We start from the raw sequence: 20,180 nt of genomic DNA, 5'->3' as shown, positions 1-20,180 counted from the left end.
CACCTCCCTCAGCACACACTCCCGGTAACTGGAGGGGCCTCAGCCATCCTCTCACGTCTCACTCACCCTTCCCCAGGAGCTCCTTGGACTGGTTAGAGTGGAGGTTCTTGGCTTTAATCAGCACCACCAGGAGGCGGTTGGCAGCTGGGAGGTAGCTGATGGATAGAAGGACTTCTCCAGCTCCTGCAGATGGCTCCTGAAACAGAACAGGAGACACAGGAGGGGAGTCTCACCTGGGGACGGCTTCTGACCCAGCAACAAATGCTGAAGCTGGGATCATGCTGGATTTGCATCCAACAGGCATCCTCGAAACCATTTACCCATCAATTCTGGGGTCTCTGCCCTTGCAGAAGAGAGCAAGGCACAGAGGAATTCTATGTGGCATGCGCTTCAATAGCAATTTCTTTGTTTGCCTCCACATGTGATTTTTCACATACCATATAGTCAAATCCAACATACAAAACAGAGCAAAGAAATGCTACTCAGAATGCAGCAGGAGGAAGGAGGCCAGAATTCCCCATTACCCTTCACCTTCCACCACCCCCAAGCTCCTGGGACACCTCTGTCCTCCAGGGCCTCAGAGAACAGTTTCAGAATCCCTGCATGGGCCCATCAGGTTCCTGGGGCAGGGGGAGAGTTATAATTCATTACTTTGTTTGAAAAGATAGTTCTTTCCAGCTCCAGGGGGTTGCTTCATCAACAGAGGGACCAGTAATGTCAATGAAGTGCTGGGGCATATGACGGTAGATCATGCCCAGAGGCAACTGGCAATAACCACACCTCGAAGGAGGTGATGCCCTGTGAGACATCCAAACAAACACATCTATCCCTGCATGCAGCTTTAGAGTAATTCTCCTGAAATTCCTACAAGAGTTTGTTTGGAATTTCAACAAATCCATCAAGGGACAAGAACCACCAAAAGACACCTCCCAGGAGGTGGGTGTTTGGTTGCAATCCAAGCTCTGGGGAGACCTGGCAGGAAAGAGAAGGGAGTGTGTGGGCAGGGATCAGCTGAAGGTCAGAAGTCTCCTCTGTTGAACAGGAAGAAGATGCCCTTCCCTCGAAATTCCAAGGAAGAGGCAGATGTGTGGCCTGCTGTGCCAAGATGGAGAGTGGGGAGTGGGAGTGGGGGAAGGGCCCATGGAAGCTTGTCCCTCCAGATGTCACAGCTTTCAGTCCTGTGCCCCTTCCCTCCAGGTTTGTCCCTCTTTCCCAGCTGTGCAATGAGGGTAATTCAGTGAGGTCTGGTACCAGGCTGGGGCCCTGGCTAACAGCCACCATGGCTTCCTAAGCTTCCTCCCCTCCTGTCACACCCAGGATGTCTGTTCATCCATCCTGGACCAGGCACTCAGAAGGGCTGAAATCAGTTTTTCTTTGCTCACTGTGACCTCTCTGGATTCAATCATTCAGCAAGCATATGTAATGCACCTACTGTATTCCAGACGCCGTAATTAAAGTCATGAACTCAACACAATCAGCCTCAAGGAAGCTTGCAGTCACGTGGGGAAGACAGACAGGAAGTGATTAAATATGTAACATTGGGCAGCATTAAATGCTATGAAGAAATATAGATATCAGAGGATGAAGTGAGAAAATGCATATAGCAAGCTCTTAGTAAAGGTCATAAATTACAATTCTAATGACAACAGTCAAAACAATTATTAATAATCCAGAACAGGAGTAATGCTGCGAGCATAGACTCTAGACCAGATTAACTGGGTCCAAGTTCCAATCCTACCATTGTGATCTTGGGTAAGTTACTTAACTTTTCTAAGCCTCCATTTCTGCATGACCCCAATGATTCCACAAGTTTTGAGGGACTGGTCATATGAAGAAATGATTTGGGAGCCTCAAAGGATCTTGGTGATGAAATGAATGATAGCAGCTAACACTTACTAAACATTGTGTGTGAGATGCAATTACATTGTCCATCCCACTAGAAAGTAAGCCCCACTGTGGCCTCTGTTCACACTATGCAACCCCAGCACCTGGGACACAGTGGGCACACAATAAACATTTGTGAAAAAAGGGTAGCACATCCCATTTATAATCTTGACGACAACCCCGAGAGGGCTACTGATTTTGTTCCCATTTTAACATAAGAACCTGAGATTCAGAAAGGAAACATCGTTGCCAGAGGTCACATAGGCAGGAAGTGGCAAAACCAAGCCTTGGAAAGGAGGTCCAGTCTGATAGCAAAACCTAACTCCTGAATCCATGGCTCTCCAGCTTTCTCAGTTGACAGCCCTTCCCAACCCTCTCATTTCACAGTGAAGGAACTGAGGCCCAGGGACTTGTACCAGGCACCCAGAGAGATGTCCATAGAGTTGGGATGGGCACCAGCCTCCTGGCTCATGGTCGATTATTAGAGGGCCACAGGTAGCCCGGGCTATAGCCACAGGGTGACCAGACTTGAGTCCTCTGCTCCCTGCAGACCAAGTGAGAGGAGTCAGCACCTGTTGGCCTCTGCAGGGATCTTCACTTTTGCATAGGGTGAGGTTTACTAGCCTAACCAGCTGCACATAGCCAGGCAATTTCAACAGCACCTGCTCCCTGGGCACTGCTGCTGAAAATACTTGCGGACTACAGTAATCCTTTCTTTCTTCTTCCTTTCCCTGGTTTTCCCTGGTTTTCTTTCTCTCAGGTCTCAGTGAACCATGCAAGACTGCCCTTGGAGGTTAATATCCAGAATCTACAAAGAACGTAAACAAATTTACAAGAAAAAAAAACCAAAACAATCCCATCAAAAAGTGGGCAAAGGATATGAACAGACACTTCTCAAAAGAAGACATTTATGTAGCCAACAGACATATGAAAAAATGCTCATCATCACTGGTTATCAGAGAAATACAAATCAAAACCACAAAGAGAGACCATCTCACACCAGTTAGAATGGCGATCATTAAAGTCAGGAAACAACAGAGGCTGGAGACGATGTGGAGAAATAGGAACGCTTTTACACGGTTGGTGGGAGTGTAAACTAGTTCAACCATTGTGGAAGACAGTGTGGCGATTCCTCAAGGATCTAGAACTAGAAATACCATTTGACCCAGTGATCCTATTACTGGGTATATACCCAAAGGATTATAAATCATGCTACCATAAAGACACATGCACACATATGTTAATTGCAGCACTATTCACAATAGCAGACTTGGAACCAACCCAAATGTCCATCAATGATAGACTGCACAGAGAAAACGTGGCACATATACACCATGGAATACTATGCAGCCATGAAAAAGGATGAGTTCATGTCCTTTGCAGGCACATGGATGAAGCTGTAAACCATCATTCTCAGCAAAGTATCACAAGGACAGAAAACCAAACACCGCATGTTCTCACTCTTAGGTGGGAATTGAACAATGAGATCACTTGGACACAGGGCAGGGAACATCACATGCCAGGGCATGTCAGGTGGTGGGGGGCTGGGGGAGGGATAGTGTTAGGAGAAATACATAATATAGATGACTAGTTGATGAGTGCAGCAAACCAACATGGCATATGTATACCTATGTATCAAACCTACACGTTCTGCACATGTATCCTAGAACTTAAAGTATAATAATAATTTTAAAAGACTGCCCTTGGAGTGGGTTGCCCTGTGAGTCCCTCTTGATGCACATGGCACTTTTGGCTGAGTATATTCCAGCTAGAACTGGGCACTGTGGGCATGTCTGTTAACCCATTCTGGCCTAGAGAAGAAAAACATCTGGGCTGCAATGACTGAGGGCTCCACTCACCTTGTTCAAATCAGCCCATCAGCCCACACCCTCTAGCTGGGGCGAGGGGATCCCTGGCCTGGACTTCCAGCTTTCTCCTGCCCTATACACCCAGAAGTTCACCTCCTACTTCTAACTCCATGCCACCCTCTGAGGTTGTTCACATTTGTAGTAAACAGGTCAGTGATCAAAGCAGTTGTGAGTATGTATTTGCAGAACAGAGACAGCTACAGAAAGTATGATAATTATTAGGATGAGCTATGAGGTCAGGACTTCATCTTAATTACTGTTGCTGTGTCCCTAGTTCTTGGCACAGTGCCTGGCACATGGTAGAAACTGGGCAAGGTATTTGCAGAATGAACGAATGAGTGAATGATGGCTGCTCTTCTAGGGGGCAGTGAGAGAAGCTGCTAGGTGCCTGAGACTTCTTCCTAGATTGGCTGGATTTCTGTTCTTTGGGGGCTGTACCAAGTCTCAGAGCCCAGCAGGGGAGTCTCTGCATCTCGAGAGAAAGCTAGTTTACTAGTTTAATAATCCTAAGTATTGATTCCTTCTCCCAGGATCCCCATCTGTGATTCCACAGAAGTCCCAAATCACACACTAACTAGAGAGTGGACTTTGGAACAGCTGAGTTCCATCTGAGAGTGGCTGTGATTTTTCTGTCAATTTTCTGAGCCTGGGAAAGAGGAAAAAATGGAGCAAGGAGGAAATCATAGCAAAAAGAGGAGCAGGCAGTGGGTGAAATGTACTCTTCCCTCCTGCAGTCTGGGTGTCTATTAGGAAAGGTGCCTGCTGGCCACACCTCATACTTGTCAGGTAGCTTTCATGGCAAGTAATGAGATAGCACAGGATTTCGAGTCAGACCAACTCAGCCTCAAGGTCTGCCGTTTCCTGGCTGTGGGACCCTGTGTGGATTCCTGAACTACTATGACCATCAGTTTCCTCACCTGTAAGGTGGATAGTCATGGTGTCTCTCTCATCTGGTTGATTTGGGGAGTGGCAGCACTCAGGTAGAGTCCTAAGCATAGCAACTGATACACGGTGAGCATTAAAAAATAGTGCCCTTGGCCTGGCGCGGTGGCTCACACCTGTAATCCTAGGACTTTGAGAGGCCGAGGTGGGTAGATCACAAGGTCAGGAGATCAAGACCATCCTGGTCAACATGGTGAAACCCTGTCTCTACTAAAAATACAAAAATTAGCTGGGTGTAGTGGCTTGTGCCTGTAATCCCAACTACTCGGGAGGCTGAGGCACGAGAATCACTTGAACCCAGGCGGCAGAGGTTGCAGTGAGCTGAGATCACACCACTGCACTCCAGCCTGGCAACAAAGCGAGACTCTGTCTCAAAAAAAAAAAAAAAAAAAAAAAATAGTGCCCTAATCAGTATTTTTCTCTTTGCTTTAGCACGAGGGATGGCAAACATTTTCTGGAAAGTGCCTAATAATACCTATTTGGGGCTATGCAGCTTATACAGTCTTTAGATCAGTTTAGCACTGCCCATCTGGCTGAGAGACTAGTCACCCAGAAGGTTCCCTCAAGGCACCACAGTGCAGGCCCTTACATGAGGCTTTGACCCAGGGGCCTAAGCAACTACATACCGTCTTGTAGCCCTGACCTTCCCAGACCCCCTTGCTGTCTTGGCCCATGGGGAACAATGATTTGCTCCCCAAGGGTCCCCAATCTTGAGGGCTGCGGCATCTCAGAAGACCCTTCTTTCCCACTCGTGGCCCCTCAACAGCAGATATGGGGAAATCATCCTCAGTCTGGGGATTGCGTGGATCACCGGGCTCTGGGCCTGCCCCCAGCCCTGATTGCTCCTTCAGAGCCCAACACACAGGGTCTTCTAGAATTCTTTATCAGAGCACATTGGTTAGGTCGCTCTTCCATGGCTCAGAGTGGAACATGTCAGATATCATCATCATTTGTCTGTGCCAGTTTGTCCCCTAGTCTGTACACTCCTGAGTGGCGGAGCTCCACCCTTCCCCACTTCATGCTCACCTGCACAAAGGAAGGAAGGTAGAATGCCCTGCAGTGTCTGGCACATAGTAGGAGCGCACAGAGTATAACTGGATTGAAATGGGGACAATACTTCATAGCAGTAAAGGTAATACACGCAGCATGGCATTTTCCACGATGGCAGAGAGAGTCTTTGCATGGCAAGTTAGAGCCAAGACTAGGAGCAGACACTAGGGATCCCAGATCCTGGGCCATGGGTCTCCTCTAGCCCTCTGCTCCATTCAAGACTCCACCCTCCCTTCCAGCCCCAAGCCAAGGAGGTCTCTGAGGCTTGTTCCCTAAGACTTGGCCTAGAGTTGCTAGGAGGACACCGGGTTCTGCCATCTCAAGCTGCACTGGCAAGTTTTACCTTTCTAACCCAGGGGTAACCCTACCTTCGCTGAAGTCTTCAGCTCACCCCACTGGGCAGCCCCTAGAGGCACAGATGTCCCGTCCAGGCCCAGGCAGAGCTCCCCGGCTACACTGTGGCGGGAGAAGCGGTCGCAGGTCCTCAAGGTCAGCGTCAGGGTGGCTGTGGGGAGCTCCTCCTCCGCCAGGGGGAGCACCAGGCCCTCCTCCCAGGTGGTGTGCAGCTGCCGCTTCTTTAGGGCTGTCTGCGCTTCCACAGAGCCAGTCCTATTGGCCACACTCCCTTGGACGTAGCAGTCACAGCCTCCATCGTGGTTGCTGGTCACAGCTGCAGGCAAGGAGAACAACACAGGCATGGGACTTCCTGAGGACAAGTGGAGCGGGCAGAAGCATGCCTTGCTTAGGGCTGTGGAATCCAACTTAATGATGTGACCTTGGGTGTCTGAAAGGCTGACCATGCCAGGCACCAGGGAATCGCCTTTCACTGAGACATTTAGAAATAGATCATTTGAGGAGGCTGGCCTCAGCACATGCTGATTCCCTTTCTTGGAGAACAGGGACAAGACTTGGCATTTCCTGGAGCCCCCTGAACTCCGGATTCTGAAATTTTGCCAAGGTGCCAGGACTTGCTGCTGGGGGCCTTTACTACTGGTGCTGCTGACACATAACTGTTTGTTCTGAACTTTAAATAGTCACCATGTAACCATTTTCCATGCGAATCACTTGGCTCTTACCTCATGAGTGAGTGTGGCTTTATGTTCTGAACCTTGGTGTTTTCAAAGCTTCACAATGTGTGGATCTGCCCAGAAATTTACACCTGTGGTGCTTTTCTGACTGGCTCTTCAGTGATCATTTGGAAAGTGGTAGCTGACATTTCACAGGAAGAGAAGATGAAGAACTGAGGCTATATGTCTTAATAGCAAGAGCTTTCCACTGAACTTCAAGGGACTACTTAGTCCTGGCTCTGTCACCAGTTAGATGCAGTGATCTTTGACAAGTCATATGACTTGCCAGACCTCAGTTTCCTAATCTGTAAAATGCACTAGTGTGAAGACCAAACACAATAAAGTATAGGAGGAAGGTGCTTTAAAATCTTAAAAGATAATACAAGGAAAAAGATTTTAATAATAATAAGATAACACAAGGAAAAAGAAAATAGAATTATATATAAAATTCCAATTTATCTGACCCCATTGCTAGCCCTGATTTCTTTGCAAAGTCTTAGCTTTATTTACTGTCCTTAAAGTGAACTGTCAGGGTAGAGAAACCAAGGACATCCTGCCACCCTTAGGCTGCTTGGCTCTTAGATTGTAGAAATTTTTCTGACCATTCGGAACACCCTCTGTGTACAGCACAAAGCCCTGTCCAATTTCAAATTCATCTATGGCAGAGATGGCTAGCTCTTCACCCCAAACTCATTGCCTTTCCTTCCTGGGCACCTGCCAACCCACATTTCCCAGCCTGCTTTGCAGTTGGGTGTGCTCATGTGACTGAGTTATAGCCAATGGGATGCAAGCGGAAGTGATGTCCACCAAGTCCAGGTAAAAGCTGTTAAGGAATGATCATGCCCTCTCCTTCTCTTTCTCCTTCCATCTGCCAGATACAGATGGCAAGGATACAGATGACAAAGAGGGGGTTATGGAGCCACAGCTGGAAGGAGCCTGGTCCTTGAATCACTATTTGGAGAAAAAATGTTTGTTAACCAGGAATCCCCACTTTGGACTGTTGGGGTTGGGGATGTAGGAAATCTTTGTGTCTAAGCTCCATGTGTTCCAGGGTCTGGTTGTTAGAGTCCTAATCCTGTGCTCCCTCCAGCTGTGGATGATCTATCCTGTCTGCACAGCTCCTCCAGGGGAGACAGACACACAGAAGCCCACGAGAGTCAAATAAGAGCAATACCTTCCAGGCGAGTCACAAACAATTCAGCCTTCTGACGGTCATAGTCCAGGCAGTAGTGGAGTTTGGGGGCCTGGTTCCAACTGGCAGCCTTTTCTGGGTTCCAGGTCTCCATGACACAGACATCCTCCACCACACCTGTTAAGAAAGGCAAAATCGTCACTGCCACCCACACTGGGATTCTGCTTTCCTGATTACACCTTTCCCATCTCTATCACCTATGCCAGAAACCCAAATCCAAGTCTTCCCAACTGTGTGCAGAATCACAGTGGCCACACCAAGACAACACATGGGGTCAATGTCACAGTCCATTAGGCGGCATCTGTGTCCACTGGCTCCCTCACCAACCACACGAAACAAAACAGAGACTACACAACAACCCATTCTCCCTGCTTTATGTTTTGTCTTTCTAAAAGGCCTACATATTCTTTGGGTCAGGGACAACTGTGTCTCTTCTTCCCATATCTTCCCCAGTGCCCAGCAGCAGCATGGTACACCTAAAGGTTCTGCACTCTTGATGTTGATGCTGATGAAAAGGAGAGTAGAAATAGTAGCAATATGTTTTGGCTGGGTGTAATGGCTCATGCCTGTAACCCCAGCACTTTGAGAGGCCAAGGCAAGAAGACCACTTGAGCCCAGGAATTTGAGACCATCCTGGGCCACATAGTGAGATCTCATGTCTACAAAAAATAAGCAAAAATTATCTGGGCGTGGTGGCATGCACCTGTAGTCCTAGCTACTCAGGAGGCCGAGGTGAGAGGATCACTGGAGCCTGGGAGATTGAGCCTGCAATGGCCCATGATCATGCCACTGAATTCCAGTCTGGGAGACAAAGCAAGACCCCAACTCAAAAAAAAATTGCTTGGGACCTTAACTCAAAAAACAACAAAAAATCCAATATGTTTTTTTTTTTTTTAACCTCTTTTGTGCCAGGCCCTGAATTAAGCATTTTATGTGCGTTATTTTATCTACACTTTACAACTCCCCTACCAGACAGATAATAGTCTAGTCCCATTTTATAGATGAGGAAACTGAGGTTCATGGAGTTACAGCATGACCCATGCCACACAGCAAGTATATGGAAGGGCAGGAAATTAAACCCATGACTCTGAAGCCCATGGTTTTAACCATGGCTCTTTATCCTCTCTTACAGTTGCACACATATGACTTGAAAGGGACTCCATTTCCCGTGGAAAGTTGGCAGCCTGGGGGAGAAGTGCTATGGCAACACGTTGTCAGGAAGGAAGGATTGTGATTCCGAGGCCTAGTGCCCACCTGCTTGACCAGCGCCAAATGCTGGGGCACTCAGCCTCCTCATCAGGTCACACACAGCATCTACAGAGACATTGACAAGCCCCACTGGAGTGCTGCCCATGGAAGTGCAGGGGGCAGGAGACCCCTACCATTCTGAGGGAGGATGAACAGCTCCTCTGTGACCTGCCTCTTGAGGCGACTGTCATTCGGGGGTTGGGGGCTGGCAGGTGCAGTGGGCTCCTCCGTGGACCTCAGTGAGTAGTCTGCATAGTTGATGACCTCTGGAGCCGTCACAGCTGGCCTGGGTCCATAGATGTCTGGGAACTTGAGGAGCGCACGGGGCTGAACAGGTTCCGTGGATTTTTTAACATTGAACTGCAAACACAAATTACTCTGATTAGTCCACAAAGGCGCACTCCTGTCTGTTTACCCCCATGGAAGGGAGAAGCGATGAACTGACCTGTTGTAGGAGGCAGAGGGAGAGGCGTGGTTCCATTCTGCTTCAAAGAGCACAACCTATCAAACTCACTCGAATCCGCAATCCACTGAGATGTGGCCCTGTTCCTCTATCCCTCCTCCATCCATCAGCCCATCCATCCTATGGCTGTGCCCATGGGTATTGCCTGGACCTGCTGCAGGTGGTTCCCCCTCTGCTGCTCTCATCTGCTCCCTTGCCTCTTCATTCTCCCTTCTCCCTTCCTCCCTCCTCTTCTCCACCTAATGGTTCAGAAATGCCAGTGGCTCCCACCACACTTGGAGCAAAATCTGGACTCCCTGCAGCTTGCCTAGCTTGATGATGCTCATCTGTCTGATATTGCCCCCAATCCTTCCTTTGCTCACCTGCAGTCACTGAGCTTCCTGCTTCTCAAACAGCTTGGGCTCTTTCCTTGGTCCAGCTTCCAGCCCCTAACTTTTCCTCCCAAACCACCCACCCCCACCTCCACCTGCTTTTTGCATGGGTGGCTCCAACTCACACCTGAAGTCTGACCAAGGAGTCCATCTCTAACCTTCCAATCTAAATTAAATCCCTCCCCCAAGCCTGTCCCTCCCTATCACCACATCCCACTTTTTTGCTTCACAGCATTGATCTCACCCTATACTGTTTTGGTCATAGGCTGGCCTGTTTGTAGTAAGTATCTCCCACTAGCATGTGAGATCTATTAGCACAGGAATTATGTCTTGTCTTGCTCCTGCCTAGATCAGCCTGGTCCAAAGCCCACTGCCCCCATGGCTCTCGATGTTTGTCCTGTTTTCAAGTCTTTTCCTAGCAGAGCAGTCCCCATCAGAAACATTTATCATTATCGTGTTACACACAGCAACTAGTCACCCTGGGACAGACAGGCATGACTTGCAAAACCAATTTCCCTTTGCACCTCCACCCACACTGAGAGTGTCACTGGGCATCAAGTTGCTGTGTCCCTTGTGCCTAGCATGGTGCCAGCTCACAGGGAGTATGCAATAAATACCTGTGACTAGGGCTGCCATGTTGTATGGTTTGTGCACTGCACAAAAGTCTCTGGATGAGGACAGAGTAGAAGCCAAAATGCAGCCTGTGTACCACTTGTCCAGTTGTGTGCTCTAGGCTAGGCCCTGTTCGCTCGGAAAAAAGGGGAATCTTTCTTTTCGAAAAGATCCACCTGCTTGTCAACCCTTAAGTACATGGGGCTCCTCACACAGAGAAGTGGGATCTTCTGCCTCTCCCTCCTATTTGAGAGACTCAAAGTTATATGACAGGTAGTAAGAGGAGCCTTCCCGGTCCTCAGGATTGAAGACCAGGTCTAGAGCTTAAATTGCTGGCGCCTGGGTGGGCAGCCCACAAAAGGGGCCTCAGGTTAGACAGGCAGATCTGAAGACTGAGTCTCCCAAGAAGCCTCCTGCCCTGCATGCTGGCCCTGCTGGCCCTCCTGGCCCTCCCATCTCTGTGGCTGAAGCGGGTAGTGGGTGCAAATGGCTGGCAGCAGGACTCAGGCTGCCCTGCCCAGTGGCAGGAGTGACCCTGCACTGTGTAGGGGTGGAACTGGACGTGGTCTGGAAAGAGAGGCACTTAACAGTTTGCACTATTTCAAAAAGTTGTGTTTCTAATTTTTGTACCCTCTTTAATTATCCCATGATGCATCCTGGACATTCTGCCCCGGTTGAGACTCTGTCCCCAACCATTCCCGAAGGAGGCTGGACCTAGGTGATAGGGGCATTCCTTAATTAGTTTCATTCATTGGATATAAGAAGCTGCAACAGGGCCCAAAGGGGCAGGAAACAGGGGCTGGCCTCTCGGTGACCTCTTGGACAACCTCTTCCTGCTGGGCCCCCTATCCTGCTGCTGCCCCTGCATTTTCACATGTTTTCTTCTGAACTTCCCTAAAAGGTAGAGATTATCCTTCTTGTACAGATAAGGAAACTGAGTCTCGGAGGAGATTTAAGAAACCCTCAGTTCTTCTTTCAGAAACACTGCACAGTAGATTATAATGTAACCCAAGCGAGGACCTGATTGTATCCTGATCACCACTGAGTGTGCCTGGCACACATGGGCTCTAAAAGCATTTCTGACTACGGTGGAGTGAAGTCACTTGGAATCATGCAGCTGGTGAGGGCAGCAGCAGAGTAAGCCTAGATCAGCCTGGCCCAAAGCCCACTGCCCCCAGGGTTCTTGACACTTTGCCTGCCTCCGAATCTTTCCCCAGCACAGCAGTCCCCATCGGAAACATTTATCATTATCTTGTTACACACAGCCACCAGTCACCCTGGGAGGGACATGTATGATTTGCAAAATCAGGCCCCCTTTGTACCTCCACCCCACTGAGAGTGTCACTGGCACCAAGGAGGCTGGCTTCCAGTACCAACCCTACCGCTGGAGCTGGATCACTTTGGGCAGGTAATTCCACTTCTCTGGGCCATCACCTTAAGTGATAGGTGATTTGCAGGCTATCCCACTCCACATTCTGAGTTGCTTTTTTAGGCTGCAAAGAGGTGAGAGACACCATTGCTTTATTTTCAGGTATAGGTGAGTTGGAGATGATCACAAACAGGTGAAATAAATAAGTGTATTTGGCCACTCAGGACCACAACACAGAAGCGAACGGGAGGCAATATGTGTAAATAACACCTGATAGCCAGTGCACAGTACATGCAGGGCACAATCAGAGATGCCCGGGAGGCTGAGCTGGCCTTCAGGGAGGAGCCAGGGCGTGACTGAGACCTTGAAAGAGAGGGTGATTTAGAAGGCAGGGGTGAAGACGGGGGTTGGGGAAGTAAAATTCTGTGCTCCTGACACCAGATGCTCAGGGCCCTTGGAAGAGACACAGAGCAATGGCTAATGTCGCCATCTTTCTGTCCTATACAAAGTCGCCTCCACCTTCAATATTTCATATAACTCTGTATTACCTTCATCCTACTGTTTCACAATGAGGAAATTGAGGCTCAGGGAAGCTCGCAATCATACAACTGACAAGTGGTATGTATCATAAAGTCTCTAGATGTTTTCACTTCAAAATTCACGTCATTTCCATTGTCCTGCAGCTGGTTCTCAACACCACCCCCTCGCCACCTCCTGCAAAATCCCTGTTGGTCTTGCCACTGGATTCTAAATGACAACCACAGCATCTCAGGGGCCCACCTGCTGCCACTCCCTCCCATTCATCGGCACAAAAGTGCTCCCAGAGGCCGCTGGGCCTCAGCACACACCTGACTTAAAGTCACGTCATCCTCTGCTCTCACTTGGTTGGGACCAGAACTAAGAGTGTTTGGGTGGCCTGGGAAACATTTTTTGTGTTTATATTTGGTTTCATCCCAATTCAGTCATCTGAGAAAAGGGCTGGGCTTCATTCCCAGTTCGATGCAATTTGGATGATTTTGCATTTTCAAGGGGGAAATAATCACTGGGCTCAGCTCTGAGTGAAGTTCACTCTGTGTTGCCTCAAGTCGTGACAGAGTCTGGCTCTGCCTTCCTCCCTCCTCAGTGGATCTCATTTGCGTGTCCCTGATAACCTCAGGAGCTTGTTACCAGAGCTGAAAATGCACTCCTAGAGCAAAAGATTGGGCATTTCTTGGCTGTCTACCAATACCCATTCCCTCTCCCTTCCACCTGCCCTCCACATCACCAGGTTGTCTAGGTTCCATCCCATCCCCAGCTCCCAGGAAGAGGTCAGATCTTTCCATTTCTTGGCATTATCTTGGTGACCGATTCCTAGGGGTTGGCACCCGTCCTGGGGAAGCCAACCCAGATGGAAGGGAGGGACTTGGATTCCACAGTAGTAGAAGTCCCCTCCTCCCTGGACAGGAAGCGGGTGGCCCTGCCTTGTGACTGCAAGGTGAGTCAGCCTTGGGGCAGCAGTGTGGAGAGACAGAAAGAACCTGTGTCCTTGATGGCAATGGCATTAAGCTGCTCAGCCAACCAGTCCTGCAATCTTTCCTGCCTCTGCATTTCAAGTTACATGAGTAGTACTGTTCTTATTGTTTAAGCCAGTTTGAATTGGGACTTTTGTGCCTTGCAACCCAGAGCATCCCAAACTGATGCATTGCCTTTTTCACAAGCATCACAGGAGATCATGACCCTGGTGTGGAGAAACTGGGCCTGGGGTAGAAAGAACCCCTCTTGAATCTCTGCATCCAGCCCAAGGCATCCTCATTTGCTGTTTATTCTTTTCCCACTTTATCCGGTGTGGCAAATGGCTGTTACAGCCTTTGCCCAGGCCAAGAGCAGAGTCTGATGACAGCTACATGAGTCTCTTCAAGGAGCAAAAGCAGCAGCTCATTACCTATCTCCTTCTCTTGTGCAATCTTATTTATTGCATTTCAAACTTGGTTCCATCACATCTTTCAAATGCATCTATCTTTGCACTTAAATAGCTGAAACTTCAGTGCCAGACAAACAGAAAATAGGTTCAGAGGTTGAGAGAGGGAGCCTGGGAGAGGGTTCTAGGTGAGGAACAAGAATGTCTGGGGGAAGGAGGTGCTCAGGGTAGCAGGGCCCTAGAGAGAGACCTTGCTCCAGCCTTCCACCATGGGTGCAGGAGGGGCAGATATTCTCTGTCTACGTGTCCCTTGAAGCCCAGGAATAGGGCCTGGGAAGTATATCTGCAGGATGAATAAGGTAAGATTTCCAGGGGAGACAGGCATTCAACAATTAGGGGATGGGTGCATAGCTGTGCTTGGCATTGCATATGCATCTGGATAGAAGAATCACACTCTCAGATGTGCATCAGACCCTTGAAATGTACCTCCTTAGATTTTCCTAGCCTCACCTGTCCCTGGGACCTTTGGCTGCTTGCTCCTCCCACTGCATCCAACCAGCTGTCCATGGGCACAGCCCTAGAGGGTCTCACATTGGGCTTAAGCCATACCTCTCTTGCCTTCCGCCCTGGGACTTCTCCATGCCTGCTGAGGTGTGAGACACCAGGAACACTCTGTCCACTCAGAAGCAACCCAGATGTGTAGAGAGTTAAAGCTCCACAGGGGAACTCAGCAACAAAAACCCAAACAACCTGATTCAAAAATGAGCAAAGGACTTAAATAGACACTTCTCTAAAGAAGATATGCAAATGGCCAATAAGCACATGAAAAGATGCTCGTCATCACTAATCACCAGAGAAATGCCATAAAAACTGCAGTGAGATACCACCCCACACCCATTAGAATGGCTACTATCAACAAAACAGAAAATGACAAGCACTGGTGAGGATGTGAAGAAATTGGAATTCTGTGCACTGCTGGTGGGAATGTAAAATGTACAGCTGCTGTGGAAAACAGTATAGTAATTCCCTAAAAAATGAAAAACAGCCAGGCACGGTGGCTCATGCCTATAATCCCAGCACTTTGGGAGGCAGAATTGGGTGAATCACTTGAGGTCAAGAGTTCCAGACCAGCCTGGCCAACATGGGGAAACCCCATGCCTACCAAAAATACAAAAATTCGCCTGGGCCTGGTTGTGCACACCTGTAATCTCAGCTACTCAGGAGGCTGAGGCAGGAGAATCGCTTGAACCTGGGAGGCGGAGGTTGCAGTGAGCCAAGATCGTGCCACTGCACTCCAGCCTGGGTGACAGAGCAAGACCTTGTCTCAAAAAAAAAAAAAGAAAAAAGTTAAGAATAAAATTGCCGTATGATCCAGCAATTCCACTTCTGGGTATATACTCAAAATAATCGAAAGCAGGGTCTTTGAAGAGATATTTACACCCATGTTCACTGTAGCATTATTCATAATTGCTAAAAGGTGAAGCGATCCAAATATCTATGAGCAGATGAATTAATAAACAAAATGTGGTGTATCTATACAATGGAGTGTTATTCTGCCTTAGAAAGGAGGAAGATTCTGACACATACTACAACATGGGTGAACCTTGAGGACATGATGCCAAGTGAAATCAACCAGTCACAAAAAGACACCTATTGTATGATTCCACTCAAATGAAAGTCTTAGAGTCCTCAAAATCATAGAGACAGAAAGTAGAATGGTAGATGCCAGAGGGTGGGGGAGGGGAAAATGGGAAGTTATTATTCAAGGGGTACAGATTTTTAGTTTTACAGCACAAAAAGTGTTGCGGACATGGATGGTGGTGATGTTTGTAAAACATCCTGAATGAATTAATACCACTGAACTGAGACTGGGCATGGTGGCTCATGCCTGTACTCTCAGCATTTTGGGAGGCTGAGGCAGGAGGATGGCTTGAGCCCAGGAGATCTAGATGAGCATGGACAACATAGTGAGACCCCATTTCTAAAAAAAAAAAAAAAATTAGTTGGGTATGGTGGTGCACGCCTGTAGTCCCAGCTACTCAGGGGGCTGAGGTGGGAGGATCGCTTGAACCCAGAGGTGAAGGCTGTAGTGAGCCGAGATTGCACTGTTGCCCTCCAGCCTGGGCAACAGAGGGAGCTTCTATCTCACACACACACACACACACACACACACACACACACACACACACCATTGAACTGTACACTTAAAAATGGTTAAGATGGTAAATTTTATGTTATGTTCTTTTACTATAATAAATTTAAAAAAAAGAGAGAGAGAGAAAAAAAAAAACAAAAACAAAAACAAAATCAAACACCTCTATGGGAGGAACCCGACCCCTGTGAGCAGGAAGACAGGCAATGAATTCTCCTTCCTCCTCCTCACTGTTCCCAAAAGTGCCTTCAGTCGCCTTTTGGAAGATGACCCCTGCAGATGCAGCAGTCACCCTGAATGCCAAGTGGCAGTGGCTCGGTAATGCCCCTGTGCTTGTCCTTCCTCCTCCCAGGCCCTGCCCACCGTTCTCCGGCTCCTGCTTCCTCATGAAGGGCAGCACAGACGCCTCCAGCTCTGCCTCCGGTAATAATCCAGGCAGAGACAGATGGCATGGGGGGTGGAACCTGAACCTTCATTTAATGAACAAATATTTATTGAGCCCCACTACAAGCCAGGTCCTATGCTAAGTGTTCGGAATATGGGAGTAAACAGGACAGATGCTGTCCTTCCCTTATGGGGCTTATGTTGGAAAACCAAAAATTAATTATGTAGTTAATGATCTGTAAACAAACATTTCATCTTACCAAAGATGCTAGGTGACCCCTTTTGTGACATGATTAATTTTTCACCTTAAGGCTGTTTATTAATTTGGGGTTTCATGCTGGGACATCCCTCTTACAGTAGCATTGCACCACCCAGGAGGTTGCAGGTGGAGGAAGCAGATCCAGCTGAAAAAGGGGACATCTTTACTCCTTAAACTTGAACTTTAAAAAAGGGGAGGGCAGAGAAGAAGCATCCAGTTGAGAATCCAATATTCAGATGATGCCAAACATGGGCCACTGCTGCTACTGAGGTCTGTAGTAGAGCTAAGCCCCCGCTAAGGGGGTAGTGAGGCCAGGGCAGAGGGACCTGCAAGAGTCTGTCGCTCTGGGCTCTAATATTGGCGATTATACCCACTAACGTGTATATAATGAAATATATCCTGCTGATCAGGTATTCAGGCTCTAAAACAAGACAGCTTAGTTGGAGTCTGGGCTCTGTCAATTACTTGCTGTGTGACCTCGGGTCTGATTAATTAACTTCTCTGTGCCCAGTTTCTTCATCTGTAAAATGGGGATGCTAACAATAGCATCTATCTCCCGGGGCTGGATTGAGGTTTAGATAGGATAACCCATTCAGAGCTCTTAGGACAGAGGCTAGCCCAGCCAACCCTCGACAAATGTCGGCAATATTTATGTGACTCTAGGGTCTAGTCAGGTGCTACGAAAAGTGGAGTTTGTGTGTAGAGACCAGTTGATGAACTATTTTTTGTTGTTGTTACTTTTTTACTAATTTGTGATAAATATAGAAATTGAGTGTGAGCATTGCAACAAAACTAAACTAAGCTAAACTGCAACCTGTCTCACAGGTGGTTGGAGAAGCTCTGGTCTAGACCAAGCATTCTCACACCAGAGCCACCGTGGTAGGTGCATCTGTGATGATACCTCTCAGGGTCCTGTCCCTTGGTGTCCAGCCCTTGTATAATCCCCTGTCCTTGAATATAGGCTGGACCTAGTAACTTGCTTCGAATGAACAGAATATGCAGATATGAGAAGACAATATTGCTAAGATTAGATTACCGAAAAAATGACATTCCATTTTCCTTGCTCTCTCTCACCCACTCCCTCTGATAAAACACACCGCAATGTTGAGAGCTTTCCTATAGAGAGCCCCATGTGCAAAGACCCAAGGGCACCGCAGGAAGAACTGAATCCTGCCAACAACCACAAGAGCGAGCTTGGAGGTAGAGGTTGCCCCAGTCAAACCCTGAGATAAGCACAGCCCCAGAGGACACCTTGACCACAGCCTGGCAGAGATTTTGAGCCAAAGGACCCAGGTAAACCATGACCCGATTTCTGACCCCACAGAAACTGAGATAATAAGCATTGTTGTTTTAAGCCATTGTGTTTTGGGGCAGTTTGTTACACAGCAATAGATAACTAATACAGCTCTTTGTGAGAATTACCCAAGAAGGTGTTAAAAAAATGAACACACCACTACACACCCACTAAAATGGCTAAAATTAAAAAGACTGACAACACCAGTGTTGACAAGGACGTGAGACATTTGGGATGCTCACCAGCGCCGGTGGAAGGGAAAATGGCAAGTCACGTTGGAAAACTGGAAGTTTCTTAAAAGTTAAACATAAATCTATCCTATGACTCAGCAGTTCTACTCCCACGTATTTATCCAAGAGAAAGGAAAACATGAATCCGCAAGAAGACTGAGACATGGCTACTGACAGCAATGTAACTCATCCCAGCCAAACACTGAAAGCAGCCCTGCCGTCCACCAACAGGACAATGAAGTCAGTTGGGGCATATTCTTATAATGGAATATTCATCAACAAACAAAAGGAATGAGTTTCAGGTACGCTTAGCAACAGAGATGAATTACCAAAACATGCTGACGAAAAGAAGGCAGCTGTCTACAAATACATACTGCCTGATTCCATTGACAGAGCTGGATCTCAGCCAGAGACAATTTGGCCCCTCAGGGGACATCTGCAGTGTCTGGAGACATTTTTGGTTGCCACAAATGGAGGCGGTGGAGCTGCTACTGACCCACAGTCACCATGGGGGTTGGGAGCTGTTACTGGAGGCCAGGAATGCGGCTAAGCATGCCACAATGTCAACCCCTATCTCGGTTTGGACAGCTATAACAAATTACCATAAACTGGGTAACTTCAACAACAAATGTTTATTTCTCACAGTTCTAGAGGCTGAAAGTCCAAGGTTGAGGAGCTGGTGAATCTGGTGTGTGGGGAAAACCCACTTCCTGGTTTGCAAAGAGCCATTTTGTTGCATCCTCACATGGTGGAGAGCAGACAGCATCTCTCTCACATGTCTTCTTCAAGGGCACTAATCCCATTCACGAGGGCTTTACCCTCATGACCTGTTCACCCCTCAAAGGCCCCACTTCTTAATATCATAGCATTAGGGGTGAGAATTCCAACATATGAATTTGAGGGCACACATTCAATCCCTAATTCCCCTACAACAAAGCATTATCAACCCAAAATGTCGTTAGGGCTGAAGTTGGGAAACCCTGATTTAGATGAAGTTCTGTGACAGGTGGAACTTATCAGTGATAATAGACTTCAGAACAGTGACTGCTTTTGGGGAGAATGAACTGGGAAGAGGCACGTGAGGGGTGTGGGTTACAGCCTGAGAGATACATATTTGTCAAAATTGATCAAGCTATAAACTTAAGATGTGTATATTTCACTGTATGCAAATTATATCACAATAAAAATAGAGATAGAGATAGATACATGTACACACACATGCACCTCTGAGTAACATGCTGAATTGGGCTTTCTGGGGTGGTTGAAGAATCTGTATGTTCAGCAAATTTGCTGAGAGATTCCTGCACACAACTGGCCCAGAACTTGGCTGTGGACCAGTATTTCTCAAATTTTCTTTCCAAATAGCCTCAGAGGCAGAAGAAGGTGACACGGACTCTAGGGAAGGGGAAGCAGTTGGGAGCAATTGGGGATCTTTCTCCAAATCTCCAATTCTATCTTACAGATTCATATGAGTCTTTGTATTTGATTCCATATGATTGTTTTAGTATTAAAATGTTTTAAATTACTACCAGCAAGGAAAATTTTCCTTTATTTCATGACTTCTAGGTCTGGTACCACACTCCTTCCACTCCCACTCAAATACACACACACACACACACACACACACACACACTCCCTAATGTCTGGACAAGCAGCATTAAGTCCGTTACATCAAGCTAGAAGAAACTGAGAGAAATCCTCATTTTGCTCATTTTGCCTCCAGGGAAGGACCAACTCCTGCAGGCTAAGTGGGAACAGCCTCACTATCCTTTGAAGATAGCTTAGAAGCTTATCAAAATTTCCCTTCCAACTGCAGAGAAAATTTTCCTGGAGAAAATGTGGGGTGCAGCTCTTAAGCAATCCAAAGGTTTGATCTCCTCTGCCCATTCCTTCTGTAG

The 20,180-nt window shown here is 47.6% G+C and overlaps 1 protein-coding gene across 1 annotated transcript in view; it reads right to left on the bottom strand.

Annotated features, from left to right (window-relative positions):
• Positions 1-20,180, bottom strand: part of SYT13 (synaptotagmin 13) — a 44,529-nt gene that overhangs the window by 4,380 nt on the left and 19,969 nt on the right. Inside the window, exons 2-5 of the mRNA XM_037999473.2 lie at positions 9,386-9,611; positions 7,986-8,120; positions 6,113-6,414; positions 67-196 (exon numbers count right to left, since the gene is read on the bottom strand). Of these exons, the coding sequence (XP_037855401.1) occupies positions 67-196; positions 6,113-6,414; positions 7,986-8,120; positions 9,386-9,611 (793 nt within the window). The remainder of the gene's footprint in view (positions 1-66; positions 197-6,112; positions 6,415-7,985; positions 8,121-9,385; positions 9,612-20,180) is intronic.

Source organism: Chlorocebus sabaeus, chromosome 1, assembly GCF_047675955.1.
Source record: "Chlorocebus sabaeus isolate Y175 chromosome 1, mChlSab1.0.hap1, whole genome shotgun sequence".
NCBI lineage: Eukaryota > Metazoa > Chordata > Mammalia > Primates > Cercopithecidae > Chlorocebus > Chlorocebus sabaeus.
Note: the sequence above shows the minus strand (reverse complement) of the source record. Positions and strands in the feature narration are given on the sequence as shown.